This window comes from Chelon labrosus (assembly GCF_963514085.1).
Source record: "Chelon labrosus genome assembly, chromosome: 6".
NCBI classification, from domain to species: Eukaryota; Metazoa; Chordata; class Actinopteri; order Mugiliformes; family Mugilidae; genus Chelon; species Chelon labrosus.
The window spans coordinates 19,284,022-19,301,661 of record NC_140342.1 but is presented as its reverse complement, the minus strand read 5'-3'; the positions used below and the strand labels follow the sequence as shown (position 1 = coordinate 19,301,661).

The following is a 17,640-nucleotide window of genomic DNA, read 5'->3' as shown; positions in this document are numbered from 1 at the left end:
ATGAAAGTGGACAGCTGATCAAGTAAAATTAAGAGTTGATATTTTTGAAGTGAGATTCATACATGTTTTATTTATACATGTGCCAACCAGATCTGTGGGAAAACAAATGTTTTCAGTCACGAGCCAGGACCTATCGCAGCATTTCAATGCGGCTCCATGTGGTGTTATTAATAGAAGCTGTAAACACACCAGAAATACACTTTTCTGCCAAGTAGTCAGCAGAGAAGAACAGCGGCGGCTCCCTTAGGGCGTTGAAGGCAATGCCACTCTGTGTTTACTGACATCTCCCAGAGCTCAGTGCAGCTGTGAGGAGAGAAAGAGAGGGAGAGAGAGAAGGGAGGAGGTGAGAGAGTCACAGCCAGCTAGCAGGAGAATAGGAGGGGAATACATGTGGAGGAGGAGTTTCATTGAGGCTGAGGGAGGTTATAAGAGATGGTGAGAAAAATCAAGAGAGAGAGAGAGAGAGACTGTGTGTGTGACGGAGAAAGATGCTGTTGCCGGGGAACAACGCTGAAATAGAAACGTCCCTCTTTTCCAGCTCGTGGGAGGACGAACGCTCATCTGATGATGGATGCACAATTGACTGAACGTGAGGAAAACAGGTGATCCTGACTCTGGGAGAATCAACGAGAAGGTAGGCACTTTGATTACATAACCATCATAACACAGATCCCATACGGCTGACATCACCACAGCAGGATTAGAGCCCGGGGTGGGGGCATTAGTGTTGGTGGAGGGAAGAGGAGGAGGGTAGAGGCAGGGGGATTCAGCAGAGAGAAGCAGAAGTAAATGGGAGGCAGAGGGAAAGAGAGTGATCATCAGGAGACGAGCTAAAAGCGCGGGGCGAGGATTATCATTTGTCCAAAAAGCAGCACAGTGTCTGACTGGCAGAGGAAAACATGAGAGCAGGGTGGTGTGTCCTGCACTGTGACTCTGACTCTCCTAATCTTTCTGCTCTCTACAGGAGACGATTTCTCTCCCAGCCTCCATTAGCAGCATCAGTATACGTCAAGAATCTTACAGCAGCCCGGTCCTGAGCAGAGGAGCCTCCCACCTGCAGATGTAAACAGCCATGACTCTCTCTCAGTTGCTTTAGGGAGGAAGCGTAAAAGGGGAGCACCTGAAAGTAAAACAGGGAAGCTTTCAAAACCGAGAAGAGGAAGTCTTCCTAATCACAGCGTGTGAGTACCCTGCCTTTACCTGACTCTGTGATATCTCTGGTTAATCTCTGGATTAAGTGCTCTTCTTCTGGCCAGTTTCCACAGATTTGAGGCACAGATCATCAAATGTGACACTCAGTGCTTAGTTTTATTCTGCTGAGACTGATTAAATGAGTCCGTTAATTAAAGGAGGGCAGTCGTGACTGAATGGCTTTCACACACGTTTAAAGTCCTTGAAAATTTGAATTTGAAGAGTAACGACATCCTCCATGATTTCACTTTCCACAAATGTCGGTTGTTAGTTTTTCAGATTTGACATTTGATTTTTATGTGTAGCGCTTTTTTACTTCTTCTTTTTAAAGAGGAATCGGCTCCCCAAAAACATTTTGAATCAACTTTTTTTCACAGCTTTGCGGTTGTTTGGGCACTGTCTATCTAATCACATCAACAGCTACGCAGTCCTGATAAAGCAGGTGTTTAATTTGGAAAGCTATTCAAATACCTAAAGACATTTTCTTAACTTAGATTTGTGCTTATTTGCTGTAGGCGTACACCTTAAATGTTGCTGAGAACATTTGATGTCACTATGTAATGATGTATGTAGATAACAATCTCGATCATGATGTCCGTGCTACCTTTCATCCTCACTGGATATATTGCCCCCTTATCTCCAAGCTGCAGGACATGTAAATGATTTCATATCACAGAGGAGGAAAGGTTAATGTGACGCTTATTAAAGTGAAAACTCTATGGCTTCGCCTGAACTGTGCGAACAAAGAGTAATAATTACGTGGCAACATGAATACATTTATAATGTGTTTCTTTTGCAATAGATTACTCTCCAGCTTAGAGATGGAATTTTAGGATTTTGTTTATTGTATACACAACACGAGCCAGTGTTTGAGAAATGAAGGCAGGCCTGCCATCTGGATACAAATCCCTACCAAACACGTCCCTTTACTTTGTGTCCATCAATCTGCAGTTCACTGTGTGAGCAGCTCAGCCCCATTGATCATATGAAATTCCTTGTCTGAAAACAGAGGAAGTCAAACTGAAAGAACCTTTTTAAAGTGGCATTTTAACAAATATCTCGCTTCTACTTTCTCTTGAATTAACACGGTGTAAACACTTCCCCTTTCCCCCATCATTTGGAATCCAATCACTACACAGCCAGAGGGCCAGCAGCTTTTAGCCCACATTTTTTCATTTTTTTTTCTCCATGTGGCCTGGCTGTAGTACATCAGTGCCATCTCAGTGGACAAATGGACTGCAGTAGCGTCTGCTATAGCATGAACTCTGTCTGGGACACTGACGTAAAAGGGGTACTCCTCCTCCCATCACAGATTTATGACACGAGACTAACACATGATGTTCGCCTCTGTGCACGACGGATCCTTGATTGTCAGGCAGCTTTTAATCACACACCAGGAAAAGGACATGTTAAATGGAGGTTATTGTGTAGAATATGGAGGCATGTGTGAGTTGCTTGTATTGCTCTGAGACACTGTAGTTTATGAGTAATTGGATGTTTTTTTTTTCTGTCACTATCCCCGGGGAGGACGTTGAAAGCCAGTGGGACTTGTTCTAGCCAAATTCTTATTACTGTGACTTCTCTGTGTAGTAGTGACTGGTGGCTAAATTACATTTAGGTGTTTCAGGTTTTTTTTTACATAATGTGCTATTTTTGGAAGTATATATGCATGTACTATTTTGCTGCTTTCAAGTACAACTAGTAGCAGCCTCTAATATCTAAAAGCTGTTGTTTGCTAGGCCTGTTAATGCAGTACTGCAACAGTTTAGTTCATCTTAGGAGACAAAAATTTCACAAATAATGCTCAAAATGGAAGCAAAAGACGCCAGGACAACTGGTTTCTACTCCATGGCAGGGGTCAGTCTATAAAAACTCAAAATCCTCAATTTCCCACAATGCAACTAGATAGTTTTTTTTCATTTTATTCTGAATGTTTGGTAACCACCCATGACTTTTCACGTGGTAATGCAGGCTACTTAGGTTTAAAGTCTTGGGTGGAGCGCCTCCTTTAATACAGTTCCAAGTACTTGGTGTTTTACCGCCTACTGATGAATGCTGGGTGAATGATTTTATCTGTTTGATCAACCACAGTGAGCTGAAGCTTGTCCTCCCCGGCAGAGGATGGGTACAGCGGAGGCCACTTTGCGCATGGACAGCATGGAGGTCAAGGACGAGTGGCAGGATGAGGACTTCCCCAGGTATTTGTTTGTATGACAGAGAGAGAGATAGATTCAGTTTGTGTCTGATTCGCGCACTGGCTTTGACAAACACACAAGGCTTTGACGGAAAGTCAGTCACGTGTGTGTGTGTGTGTGTGCTGAAGGCTGAAAGGAAGCAGGTGTGTGCTTTCCGTGATGTAGTCATGACGAGGTTGCATAATGTCAGTGAAAAAAAATAGTAACTAGCGGAAAACTAGAGTGTGTCACAGTGTCCAGCAGTGGAAAAATTGCCAGACACCCACTCTTTTACTGGCTAAAATCATTTCCACTGCAGAGGAAATGAGCAGAGGAAACAGTAGAAAAGAATGGTATTTTCATTCAGTATGTTTCATCTGTCTTTGCCTCGTTTACGATTGTGAATGAGCCATAATATTTAAGGATCAACTAATTTTTAAGGTGGAATAAGGTAAGAGAAGTGGATTCAGCAGAAGCGATATCCTAAATTTAATGTCCTATTTGATTATTTCCTTTTATTTAACCTCAGTCTCAACCATTTGTTAATGTATGATATGACTAGAGTGACGCAGATCGAAATAAACATTACAAGAATACAAACAGTTTTCCTCTTCATCTGCTGTTTAATTCCCTCTAGTTGCTTCATCTTTACTTTACCTCTACAAAGCTGCTGACAACATAATAACAGCAATTATCCCAGCGGCTCCATCAGCTAGCCCATACTTGTGGTGTTTTAGGGAATGTTTGTCTGTGCATGCATGTCTGCATTAAAGTTCTTCTCTGTGCTGGCATGAGGGCCAGCTTCTGTAATCAGGCCTCTCGTGCCCAGGCACTGAGCCTCCAGCTGCCTTATTATAATGTCACAGGGGACTTGATAATTACTGGTGTTGCTTTGTCAAACAACAGAAATTGTTACCAAGGACACAGTGTAGCTAAAACACTCTTTGAAAACAACATACAGTGAGTAAAATACAAGAAGTGACTGCTCATAGTATTTTATTTTATGTCATGTTTTGGTAATAAGAGAAACCATAATTATATCAGTTTATTTCTAATTCATGAGCTTATTTATGTTATACATTCTCATCTTTCTTTGCAGGCCTCTACCAGAGGATGGATATTCATGTGGCCTCACTGACAACAGAACCAGTAAGTGCAGTAAATACACAGTTATTAGATTTTTTTATTTTCTGCTCTGTTCTATGTCTGATCTTTCCTGACCTGCCGTTTTAGATCCTCCCACCACCCTGAGTGTCGGGGAGTCCATGACCCAACACAAGCGTCGCACCCTGGTCGCCCCCGACATGAACCTGTCTCTGGATCAGAGCGAGGGGTCGGTGCTCTCTGATGACCTCCTGGAAACGCCCGACGACCTCGACATCAACGTGGACGACATCGAGACTCCAGACGAGACCGACTCACTGGAGTTCATCAACAACGGCAACGAGCTAGAGTGGGAAGGTCAGACAGAGGTCAAATGATGTTGACAGTTTCTATAGTCTAATAAATCCTGTAGAATAATTAAATACTCTCACAGCCAACCAAATCTAGAATATTTTAGCCTTCACTGCAGTGCTTATTGCTGGGATATTCCATATTGATTACAAAATATTGTTAAGCATCCTTTTGTTTAATCCACAACCTGTAAATCTCCTGTAAAGTCTTTGATGTCATAATAGTTTTTTAATGTTAGAATAGTCTCGGTGAAGCTGTGCAAAACAGTCATAGTATTTTGTGATGACCCCATACATGTGAGGAGGAAGGTTAAGCGATCTAAGCAGCAACTTTCTGGCGTTACTTTGTTTTCAGATGACACTCCTGTGGCCACCGCTAAGCGTCTTCCAGGTGAAAGTGAAGAGGAGAGAGACTCGTCTGGTCGTCTGTGGCGGACGGTGATCATCGGAGACCAGGAGCAACGGATTGACATGCAGGTCATCAGGCCGTACCTGAGGGTGGTCACACATGGAGGTTAGTTAGAGAGAGTGTACATCAAAGTTCATCTAAAAGGGTCTTCTGAAAGACTCTTACTCTCTTTTATGCAAAATCTTTGAAGAAAAGAGAGATATTTCTCTTGATCAACCAAGATCAACCACTAAAAGGTGAGATCAGTGTAACTGTAGACAAAGACCAACATGGAGAGTAGGTGACAAAGACTGTGCACACATGATGGTGTTATGTCATCATCTACTGTAACCATATCTTAGCATAAATAGCTACTTAATTCACCAAATTTGGATGAAACGTAGTCCAAGTGACTAATTCACACTAAAGTTGACTCACTGAGGCTGTGAACAAAGAAAAAAACAAACATTTGTTTCAGGTGCACAAATAGGTTTTGTGTTTAGAAATATTTAATGACCCCCATAGCTCTGAAGCAGCAGTTAGACCATCATAAGAAATGAAACTTAAAAAGGAAAGCCGCTCACAACAAGCACACGGAGATATATAAGTTTCTCAAATGCCATATGTTTGATACTGCAGCTGATAACATGACTTTTTACACTACGCCTGTCTCTCTCCTCTCTCAGGTTATTATGGTGAGGGTTTGAATGCCATCATTGTGTTTGCAGCCTGCTGCCTTCCTGACAGCAGCTGTGATGACTACACATACATCATGGAGAATCTGTTCCTGTAAGATCCTTTCCAGTTTCTCAAGGCAGTCGTTTAAAGCAGCATACTTTATGATCGTATTTTCACTGCATAATTCATCCGACAACATGAATGGAGGCTTTTTTTTTCTAAATACTAGGAGTCTCCTTCCGTGTTCATGGAAATCATTATTTGCACACAAAAAAAAGATGAATCAGTGTAACACCCAGAGGGAATTGCCGTAGTAGATATTGCGTCTTCACTTCATGTGCTGCCTTCATGTACTGATCTGAGCTTCTTTGTTGTGTTGTCAGGTACGTTGTGAGCAGCCTGGAGCTGCTGGTGGCAGAGGACTACATGATTGTTTACCTGAATGGAGCAACTCCTCGCAGGAAGATGCCTGGAATCGGCTGGCTGAAGAGATGCTACCAGATGATTGACAGAAAGTAAGACACACAAAAGCAGAAAAGCTTGATGTGATGGAAATAAGAACAATCAAAAATGTTGGAATTTATAATGTTAAAAAATGATCACAAATGCTTTCTGAATGTCTCCGGCAGACTGAGGAAGAATCTAAAGTGTCTCATCATCGCTCACCCAACGTGGTTTATCCGGACGGTCCTGGCCATCTCAAGACCTTTCATCAGGTGTGGATGCATTCAGGGTCCATCGCTGTAGTTACTGGTAGTGAAATCATATCTCTTAACACATCTAAGAGACAAAGAGAACAACAGAGTAGATAGTAAAACATAAAAGTAGTTGTAGACATAATACATTGGTGTTTTTGTTGTTTTCTGCAGTGTGAAGTTCATGGATAAGATCCGGTACGTTCACACCCTGCAGGAACTCAGTCAGATTATCCCCATGGAGCACGTGCAGATCCCTGAGTGTGTGCTCCAGTAAGTACTCTCAGCCACCAAGGGTCACCATTGAGGCACTATATGCTTCCATCTCAGCTGTTACATTGAAAACTCACAATAACAACACTTCAAATAAATCTCACAGTTAAATGATCAGGGCAAACTTAAGCCAAGCAGTGTGGATTATTTGTTATTATCGTGTTAACATGTTAGTTTGGGTTTGAATTAATGTGCTAAGACAACAGAGTCACTCATAAAATTTGTGGTTTTGTAAATGGAGTCTGGAAGCTTTAAAGAAGACAATATAGTGGCCAGTGGTGATCCTAGATTTTGGGGGGCCCCAAGCAACGATACCACCTCGCCCGTAAAAAGTTTTCTAAAAATTGCCCTTCAAAATATCATGGTCATTAATCTTTTTTTGTTTTAAAAAAGCATTGGTTTTAAAAAACACATTTACGGCACGTAGTACAAATGAGTAAAAATCTGTCATATGGTCGATAGAATGTGCCCCTATGAGTTAATTATTGTCAGTCCACTGTAAGGACTTCATAGGTTTATGAAGGGAGTTTATGGTTTTCATTGCCAAAAGCTCTCTTTTTTACATGACCCAAAACTATTGTTTGCTTAGTCTGTCCTGACAATGGCTTCGGCTTGCTGTCAGCACTAATGATATTCTAAATATGGCCTACACTTAAACTTATGTTGATTTTTTGGGGGTGAGCCCTGCTTCAGGCAGCTAAAATTATTTTTTCTTCTGACCTTGTCCACAGTATTCATTACTTGGCTCATCTCTGCTTCTCCAAACTGTGGGCATGCCAACCATGTTCTACTATAATTCATAAAATATCTTATACAGTCCAACTTCACAGAAACCAAACTATCCCTTTAAGGCACATTATCTACAGCTACTCTAAACCTACATTCACTTAGTAGATTATCTGTCTTGTTTGACAAAGGCTATGAATATTAAAAAGTAAACCAGTAAAAAGCAGCCAAAAATGTAGGTACTTATTTTTAAGTACGCTGTAAGTGGTTGTACTATAGACCAGCTGTGTGGATCAATGCAGTAAGTACTTAATGCAGGGCCAACAGCAGATGTGATCTTTCCCACATATGATTGGGGACAGCATGCCACTGTGAGCTTTTAGCTTTGCTGCAATGCACCACTGCAGACAAATACAGTGTGTTGATGTAATGACACATCAGAGATTTATTCTTCTTTTTTCCTTTTTAAAGGTATGATGATGAGAAGATAAGAGCACAAAGTGAACGGTGAGCAACAGATTTTTTTTCACGCCATTTTGTGTTAAAATTAGGTTTTCCTGCATGTCAGCAGAAGTATTCATATTTGCCTGTGTGACTTACAGACTTGAGCAAGAGCAGCAGCAGCCCAACTCAACACTCACTAAAGAAAGGTGACCTCATTTTGCAGTACATACAGTCCTGTGCATGCAGCTCCACCATGAAATACATTCAGAGGCTGCTTTTTAGTGTGACACCATTTTCACTTATGCTTTGAGATAACTGAAATAAGGAATCTTCCTCCATTTATATCAAGGAAACTGATTAATTGCAAAGATTACTTTACTTTGTTCTCTGGCCTGATAGATATAACTTGGCAACACAATGTGCAGCCTAATACAGGTGAAATGAGCAAGCAAAATATTTATATTTACTCATGGCTTAACTCTAATCTTTCGTTTACAGGCCTAAGTCAATGATAGCAGAGGTTGGCCGTGACATCTGACATTAAGGTAAGAGCGCCCCCTCCATCACCTCTCTAGAGCAGTTTGTAATGTCAGCCCACTGTAACCAATCTCCAACATACAGGGAAATGTTCTCTTCTGCCATCAGACATCTGCTTATATGTGTAAAAGTGAGACGATACAGTAAATCAGATGCTGGACGACGGCATGTCTGAATTGTTGGGTCATTGAACAAAGGACCAAAAGGTCAGCTCTAAGTTCAGGGGCACCAAGATACAGCTTCAGTATCCCACCGACTCAGACCTCAATTATTATTTCTCTAATCAGATCTATATTTATGAATCTCTTCATCAAAATGTAATTTCACCAGCTGTGTGTTTCCTCACGGACTTTGACCTCTCTTCTCTCAGAGCACTGGTACCTGAATGTAAAGTTGACGTAGAGCATTGTTTGATTAATGTCAATCATCGGGTCCAGCTTATATTCACTTTTGCCAAGTCATGTTACAGGTCCTTAAATTCCATCTGCATCTGAATCCAGGAAATGTTACGTGATCTCCAAACATTACTCCATGTTACATAAAGCACAGCTGCTCGTCTCTTCAAGACCTGCCTGCACACAACCGATCAGTTCTATTTATAAGAGGCTGTACAGACCAGGTCTGGCAAATTGATCTGCGCTGTCCAGCCTGTCATGAAATCACTTGAGGGGGGGAAATACCCGCCGTGGATGGTCAGAGTGGGTTACGTGGTGCGAGGTGACATTTTTTTTTAGAACCCTGTCCCCTTGCGTCGTCCTGTGCTGCTGACCATTCCTATCGACCCTCATTTATCAAGCTATCAGACAGAGGACTGGCCGACATCCCAGGAATGGACACAGGCACTATGTCCTGACCAAATGCCACCATTGGAAGCAGGAGAAAAATGAATAGGCAAACCTGATATGTGTCAAGTTGCATTCAGTTTAGATTTAGTGCATGCCGATCGACACAGACAAATGTAAAGTCTACTGTAAATGTTGAAGATATCAAACTTTTATGTGACACAGAGATGAATTAAACTTTCTGTGTTTGCATTACAGAGCCAGTGGGAAACATTAATTCATTAAAATGGGAGCCAGCATCACACACTTCTTAAACGGGATTAAATCCCCTGATGGATCTTTTAGCTGCAAGACAATCATTCCTCAACATTTCTCGTAGTTTCTGTGACATGCTTGCTTCTGTCAACCTACACCAAAGCATTGCAGCTAAGTCAAAAAGTATCTGCTTCCTGCATGTCAAGTTGAGCTTTACCTTCCGCATGACTTCAACTACATGAATGAAAAGTTAAGGACTCTTCAGACAGAGCTGCGACCAGTGTGTACATATGTGTAATATATTTTTGCAAAAGGTGTTTGTACATGAATGCCATGGGTATTGTTTGGTTTAAAGGGTATTTATTGAAAAAAAAAGATAATAATTATAATGTGCAATGATATTGTTCTTCTTAAACCTACAGTAGATGTTACTGATGCAAAAATGTGTTGCAGTTTTAAACTTTTTTCCAGAGTTGAATATGCAGATGGCATGCTGGTTTATATCCTTCCTGTCTTTTTGTCAGATTAAAAAAAAAAAAAAAAGAAGAACTTTTACAAGATGGAAAGCATTGATTGTTACAAATTAAATTAAATATATTTAAAGAGAGACTCAGATTAAAAGTGTTATTTAAGAAAACGTGCCATTTACTGTTTGTATAAAAAAATAAATAAGTGAACTAAAGAAATCTTTGTCATGATTCTTCACCTCCTGCAATTCAACCTTGACTCATGCATTTACATTTCAACTTATATTTACATCTCCGTCTGTTGTGTTCCACTTTGGTCCAGAATGTCATTGACACGAGTTATTAAGAGGCATAATTATAATCTATGAGAGTGTTGGCCAAGTCAGTTGATGGCCTTTGTGCCACCTGACAGTCCTGTGCTGCTCTCTGTGAGGGTCGTTTGGACTTGATACCCTTGAAGTAACCCTTCTTTATTTTCATATGCAACGTTGGTGTGATCACAAGCCATAACCACTTTACATAACACATTAGAAACTGCACTTTCTCCTGCGCATTCACATTTTTTGCTTTTAATATTTATAGCCTGTTATGCAAATGCAATCATTTATACAGTTAATGATTCTCTGAAAAAGTCACATGTGTCTTAGCTAAAAAGTATATATATTAAATCAATAACTGATTCACATAAAGAAATGTTTTAACATTTTTACAAAAATGCATGGGTTTTTCGCCTACATTTGTGCATAAAGTACAGAGCTGGAGCCATGCCATGGTTATCTTAGCGTCAATACTAGAGGTACAAGGAAGCAGCTGATTTATTAATGCATACCTGAGTTTGTATACAAGTATTTTTGACCAACAGCTGTTGGATTCATTGAGTTCTATTTTCCAAAATGAGTTGTGTAACACCCTCCAAACAACCACCAAGTAGCATCTTAACATTTAGTATTTGGGCTTTTGTGATAGAGATTAAACCACCGACAAAGATTATGATATGTTTCAGGCATAATTTAGAAATCTGGAAAGAGTTTGCACACATGTCCTCACTTTGATGGTATAAAACTAAAGTCCTCAGAAAGACAGCTGTACAAGAGCACACACACACACATACAAGAGTGGTATCAAACTTCTCATTAAAATCTTGTCACGAAAGCCAATACGCAAATTTTCCAAAGTATCAATGTTTTTCTTTACCCTCAACAGTATAGGTAATTTGATATTAGACCTCTGGCATAATCTCAAAAGGTCAAATTTAAACTGGGACTGAAAAAATGACGGTCGAGTAAAGGTGTGTCCATCTTCTGTTTCCAAAAAGGAAAAAGTATGTGCACCACATGCTTCTCATGTTGGCCCACATGGTTTGGTGCCCCAGAGTCAGTAGGTGGGACAGTTCTGAACTCATTTATGTAACGTTTCCTGTTTACTAACATTAAATCTGTCAATCATTTTGTGTCAACAGGTCCACTTTTCCACTGAGATTGTCGTGGCAACAATTCATGAAACCATGTGGCCTGATGGCTCTGGCTCAAAGTTCAGCTCCTTCACACGTACAGTCAACAAGATAAGACTCGGCTGAAAGGGAGTTTGTTTGTCAAAGGCTGTGTAAATTTAATCATAGTAAGATTATACTGTGCACATCTGGAGCTGTGTGCCAATCAGAGCTGATAATCAGCAGAGAGCACTTGAGTTCCAAAGGAATAAATGTGTTTTATCGTCACCTATTGCCGTGAATGGAGACACTGTGATCACATGGCTCCTGGCCATGTACTTCAGCCAGTTGCATCAGAAATATGTGTGACGCAGCGGGCAGACACGGCCAACTAAATATAGAGCTCCTGGTTTTCACTCAACCGAAGCTGTCTAAGCATGGAAATTTATCCTTTAAACACCCAAATAATGGGGTTTGCCTCTGTGCTGTGATGCAGATGTCACAGAATATACAGTACATATGGAAAGTGTTTCTTTAAACTGCTTCTCAACTTCAAATCAAAACCGTAGTCTTAAATATTTGCTGCTTTTGACACCATTCCTCTCCTTTCACACACTGACGTCACCACCTTTAACAACTTCCTGTGTGAGGCACAGGTGGTGGCCGCTTCCAAAAAGAGAATTAATCTAATGTTTCACAGCTTAGCCGCATCACAATCTCACTGTTATTCTCTAAATCTTCTAAGAGCTCTATTGGGTGAGGGATTTGTCGCGCATTTTGTTGGCCGGCTTTCGCTGACCCCCGACAGCAGGTGCAAAATGTGGGATCTGCTTTCATGCGGCTGTGAGGCTCCTGTAGTCTCTCTCATGACGCGGGTGAGGCTGCGAGGCTGCGAGGCTGTGAGGTGGCAGCTCATTGGCTGCAGGAAAAAGGGGCCGATTGGTTGGAGAGGCTGTGACGCTGGGGCCGAATCCTTTATATGCTCGCTGAGGAGATTGTCTATCAATGAAGTAGTAAAAGGGGGGGACATCTGCGGCGGAGGAGAAGGGAAAGGTTTTTAGTTGAAGCCTTTGAGAGAGAGTTTGCTTTGGCTGGGTTCCCTGCTTTTATCTACTGAATTCCAGAGGTGACCAATACAATAACAACAAAAAAAATAAATAAAAAATGAAGTTCATCATTGGCATCGGAGGGTAAGTCCTATTTAATCTACTTTTTCAACTTGTCTTTTGATGCATATGTGTTAAAAGTTTATTCCTGTTTATTTCAGAGTGACCAACGGTGGGAAGACCACTTTGACTAACAGACTACTAAAGACATTACCCAACTGTTGCGTGGTGCATCAGGATGACTTTTTCAAGGTAAGCTCAATTAAAATCATTACTTTAAAGTCATTATATTTTTATAGATACATTAACTAGTTTATGGCATTTCCTTGCATTTCCTGTAAGTATTATTTGTCACACAATTTCAATTGCTACGTTAAATCTACCCTTGAAGACGTTGTGTGCTCAGATATAACCCTAGTTTGACCTGCAGATGTCCTGTCATGGTAGTAGTCTAGTAATGCATCTGGCTGATTGTCTCCTGGACAGTCAATGAAAGGGCTGAGCGTCCCCACTGGAAGTCAGACTTTGTCCAATAGCGTTTTGCAGGAGCAGTGAAGGTTTTATTTCTGCTACAACCATGTAGCCATGGTGCATTCAGGGCCAGAAAACGACAATTGGTCATTAAAAAAAAAGCATGGGAAAACGTCACAGCTGAAAAAGAGTCTGAAGAGAAAGCGTTTGCCCAAAAAGTTCTCTTTCATCAAAGTGAGCCGGCAACAAGCTTTAACTCTCATTTGAAACTTAGTAAAAGAAGATATCTAGTAAAGCTCTGCCTTAAAGTGTAGCAACCAAAATTTCCTGTGCGTAGCAACAACAAAAACACGCAAAAACAAACAAACAAAAAAAAGTCCCAGTGCGTTTACTTTTGGTGGAGACGAGTCCTTGACTTATCCTGTCCAGGTGTGATCAGCCCCGGCTGGTTACTAGGTTGCAGCAATGTTTTATTGGTGACTGTTATTTCAGAAACCCGCTCAAATAGAAGTCGGGGAGGACGGCTTTAGACAGTGGGATGGTAAGAATGGATTTCGCATAGGAAAACCTTGCAGTAATGTACTTTTTCTTTCCTGCACATTTCTTTACTTTGTAACCAATCAATCCTTAAACATAATTTTTTTTTTTTCTATTAAATATTCTGTGAATGCTACAGACATTCACTAACCGTGACTAATGTGTGTTAAAAAGCACATTGGTGAGGGGCGTTTGTTTCCTGTGTGGTGAAGCCTGCTCTTCTCTTTTCTCCTGCAACAGTGATCACCGCCCTGGACATGGAGGCGATGGTCAACACGGTGAAAGGCTGGCAGGAGAACCCGGTCAAGTTCGCCCGCTCTCACGGTGTCAGCCTGTCACCCGAAGCTGAGGAATCCGACTCGGAGGAGGGAATCCATATTCTCATCGTGGAGGGATTCCTCATTTACAACTACAAGTGGGTCGCCGGCCGCGTTGCTCAGTTTTCTGCTCTAAAATTTGACCTGCAGGCCTCTTGACCTCTAAAGCTCTTCTCTAATCTCACCCCTGCTCTGCTCTGCTCTCTGCAGGCCTCTCATCGACACCTATGACAAATGTTTCTACATTTCCATTCCTTATGAGGAGTGCAAAAGGAGGAGAAGGTAACAACCGACAGATTCCACGTGGGAGTGAGACACTGCAGTGGAGGCTATAAAAATGACTGATATATTGATTGAATGAATGTGTCTTCGCAGTACAAGGACGTACACAGTCCCCGACCCCCCTGGCCTGTTCGACGGCCACGTCTGGCCCATGTACTTGAAACACAGGAAGGAGATGGAGGATAACTGCAACAGAATAGGTTTGCAAAGCCTCCTTCTTGCCTCTGACGCAAAATGACGTTCCTTCGTATCATAACAAAAGCAAAACATTCCCCTCTTCTACAAAACTCAAACATTAAACCGACTCACGTTCACTCTTTTGTCTCTTATTCTGCACAGAGTACCTCGACGGGATGTCATCAAAGGACGATATCTACACCAAAGTGTACGAAAGCGTTCACAACTCTCTGCTGAACAAGTTATAGGTAAATAAAAAGCACGATCTTCCACATGATCGCCACGGATCGCCGGTAACCAATTCAGCATCTATAATCCTTCTCTCTCTTCCTCTCTACAGCAGGACGGGGCTCACAGCGGACTTGTGTACAGACTTGTAAATATAATGTTGAGTAAATGTGTAACACCGGTTCTTCTAGCCTGATTTGTAAATAGTTAACCGTGTAACTTATTAAGAACTAACGGCAGAAGTGTTCTTTTGTATAATCCTATGTAACTCCTTTATTTTTTTTTCTAAAAGATAATCCAACCTCTGGACTGCCCAGTGTTTTACCACCAGACATAAAGCCTTGACCTTGTTATAAATGTGACAGTTATAAAATGCACACTGGCAGGAAATATTTGTGTCTCGGTACTTGAAGAAAGAAATGACTGAATCCAGCTCATGCTTCCTTGTTTTTCTTCCACATGAAAAACACACACACATCCCATAAAGCTCCATTCATGTGTCTAATGAGGATGACCGATAACATCCTGCACTGAGCTTCCTTATCAGCCAGATTAGACTGAGCAGTAGTAAATGTGCTTTTCCTGAAAGACAATAAATGAAATATGGTCGTGAACAAGAAGGGCCAATAAAAGATAACGGCGGCCCAGTTTAACCGCTGCTTGACTGTAACTACACGCGCTTGGATGCATGAAGGAATGCGGAAGCATTTCATCTGTAACTGTGAAGAAACGGGGTTCAAACTGGTTCACTTGTGGAGAAAACTGTGAGAATTTATTTCTGTATTGTACTTTCCTCATTTTATTAAAAGAGATTTACTTATCAATCATCCACTCGAGTGCCTGGAGCTTGATTATTTGACTCACATGACACATTCTTCTTCCTGCTATAATAACTTTGTCATCTTTCAAAACGTGACCTTATAAACAGAGAGATAAACTCTCCGGACCAAGAGAAACAAACACACGTATAACGACGTGTTTAACGCGAAGAAATGTTCGACTCGTGCATCAGAGAATCCTCCAGATCGCTTTTGACATTTCTTTAAAGCCTCCTGGGGAAATTATCGTCTCACTTGCGTGCCCGCGGGAAGGTCAGAGTCGGCCGCTGAGTAAACTGTGCATGTCTTGCTCAAGAGCCTCTGCTAAATGCGGCTTCTTGAGCGCCGGCTGTTTGGTTGAACTCTTAATTACGGCTCCTCTGCCGCGATAACAACTCATCCATTACTATAAAATAATAACCTTCAATGTCCTGGTGTGTCACGAGGGGCAAAAGCAGCAAATATTTATCTATTCGTTCATTAACTTCAACAAGACCGGGTGACAGGGCTCGCGCTTTCCACTGAGAGGTCACCACCTCCTCAGATGTCTTTTCAAAAGTCACCCACACTGCTCAACCCTCAGCCACTTCTGTCCTGTCTGTCTGTCTTGTCTGTCAGCACAGAAATGAGGGGCAACAAGAAGCCATTTTCACTTTTATTGATATTTTAAAATCAAAACCGGGCCAATTGTGTTTCTGCTGACGACACAGAACTGTAAAACCAACCACTTGTGTCTCGCAGGCGGCGAAGATGTCATTAGACTCTCCTTCTGATCATGTAATTCACCTCACTCTGTGCGTAACTCAGAGAGAGGCCTGTCCAGCTCTGTCCCAGGACCTGGCAGAGCCTCAGAGGGTGTGTTTAGGAGCACTGGGGGGGTGGGGGTGTTCAGGGTCTTGTGATACGTTTCTGGGAGTCCTTACATGCCAACAGTTGGCCCGGAGCAGAGTGTAGCTGCTCTCTTGGTTTATATTTAGGCCAAGTGTCCTGGCTTGTCAGTGGAATATATGAGACAAGTGTACAGCCTGTTACTTAGTGAAAACACACCCACTGGAAGCTCCTGGTCTGACTCAGGAGCCCCTACCACCACCCCCTGCCGCAGCCGCCGCCGTCACCCCACACCGCGTAAGGCGAGACCATCCTCACGTCACGCCCGCCGCCATGGCAACCCTTGAAATGTACAGCCATATTAGGAGGGGAGAGGCCGTGACACGGGAGTCAAGCGGCTGTCACATGCTCAACGGGGCCTCTTGTGTGAGCGGGCGAAGACCCCCGAGGCATGTGAACACTTGCGTTCAGACCACGGAGTGAATGGCAGGAATATTTATGGCGACCTCGGCGGGACAAACGTATGTGATCAACTGAAACCGTGTGGGTGTAACACTTGAATCATGGCCCCTCACAGGCACTATATGAACATTATGACACTGAATGATGAAGCTGTACGAAGGCTGGAGGACATTTTGACTATTAATAATGAGCAGTTTTCTTTATTACATTTTAACTGCTCTAGTTAGTTTATGTTTCATGACAATATATAGTTTATTAGCAAATGGTGACAAACGACTAGTAGTTATGTTTTAAGTCGCAGAGAAGCCGTATAAAACTGAACGACTCAGTCAAGTGCAAGTAATTCAGAAATGTTTTTATGTACAAACTAAATTTATTTAGGTACTTTCCTCACCTCAAAGAGTTTAAGCCCTCGAACACTGAGTCTTACCCTGAAGTCTGAGTCCAGGTTGGGCCGGTGTGAAGTCCCACAAGCTCCATTTTGAATAGATCACATATTGAATGCCGTAAAAACTAGTTCATCACGTGTTGGCGACCAAAAACCGTAAAGATGGACGCAGCAGCACGTTGGTCAAAGCTGAAACGTGAGCAGATCGGATACTGGCGAAAGGTTAATCTAAGATAAGCCGGCCGAGTGGTGCTTCAAGAAACTTGATGATATGCATCTCTGTCACAGGGGCTGTAATTCGCCTCGCTTCACACATTTCTATTTTAATGCAGGCTAGACTCAACAATCCACTTGTTTTATTTGCTTTCAGGAGAAACTGAGTATTAACATAACGGCAGATTTAACCAAAGCAGAGTTTAATAATTTTCATTTTTCAAGCATTTTTTTTTGTTTGTTTCAGCATCTCACCTGTATTGTCTCCCCATGATCTGTGGTAAACCCTCTGGATCTATCATTTTACTCCTCAGAATGGC

At 41.9% G+C, this 17,640-nt stretch overlaps 2 protein-coding genes across 4 annotated transcripts; both read left to right on the top strand.

Moving 5' to 3' along the window:
- Nucleotides 1-491: 491 nt before the first annotated feature.
- On the top strand, nucleotides 492-10,248 carry atcayb (ATCAY kinesin light chain interacting caytaxin b). Of its 3 annotated transcripts, XM_084546892.1 has the most exons (14): nucleotides 492-634; nucleotides 965-1,181; nucleotides 3,283-3,389; nucleotides 4,465-4,514; nucleotides 4,599-4,826; nucleotides 5,175-5,333; nucleotides 5,894-5,996; nucleotides 6,269-6,400; nucleotides 6,515-6,601; nucleotides 6,755-6,853; nucleotides 8,051-8,086; nucleotides 8,182-8,229; nucleotides 8,522-8,568; nucleotides 9,601-10,248. In XM_084546892.1, the coding sequence occupies exons 3-13, from the start codon at nucleotides 3,313-3,315 to the stop codon at nucleotides 8,559-8,561; spliced, it is 1,059 nt and encodes a 352-aa protein (XP_084403018.1). In that variant the 5' UTR covers nucleotides 492-634; nucleotides 965-1,181; nucleotides 3,283-3,312; the 3' UTR covers nucleotides 8,562-8,568; nucleotides 9,601-10,248. The 3 variants fall into 3 exon arrangements, with proteins under 3 accessions (XP_084403018.1, XP_084403019.1, XP_084403020.1); XM_084546893.1 differs by lacking the exon at nucleotides 492-634 and having other exon boundaries at nucleotides 792-1,181; XM_084546894.1 differs by lacking the exons at nucleotides 492-634; nucleotides 965-1,181 and having other exon boundaries at nucleotides 2,941-3,389.
- Nucleotides 10,249-12,657: 2,409 nt separating this feature from the next.
- On the top strand, nucleotides 12,658-15,281 carry LOC311489018 (nicotinamide riboside kinase 2-like; the record flags this gene model as incomplete). The annotated part of the gene is made up of 7 exons (XM_084545913.1): nucleotides 12,658-12,683; nucleotides 12,761-12,851; nucleotides 13,563-13,611; nucleotides 13,848-14,022; nucleotides 14,135-14,206; nucleotides 14,300-14,406; nucleotides 14,546-15,281. The coding sequence occupies 7 exons, from the start codon at nucleotides 12,658-12,660 to the stop codon at nucleotides 14,629-14,631; spliced, it is 606 nt and encodes a 201-aa protein (XP_084402039.1). The 3' UTR covers nucleotides 14,632-15,281.
- Nucleotides 15,282-17,640: the final 2,359 nt, after the last annotated feature.

Excerpts from the sequence above, each read along its gene's own strand:
- atcayb (XM_084546892.1), top strand. The coding sequence starts at position 3,313 with ATGGGTACAGCGGAGGCCACTTTGCGCATGGACAGCATGGAGGTCAAG. Across the intron at positions 5,997-6,268 it reads ATCATGGAGAATCTGTTCCT|GTACGTTGTGAGCAGCCTGG; the intron begins GTAAGATCCTTT and ends TTGTGTTGTCAG. Across the intron at positions 6,401-6,514 it reads TACCAGATGATTGACAGAAA|ACTGAGGAAGAATCTAAAGT; the intron begins GTAAGACACACA and ends TGTCTCCGGCAG.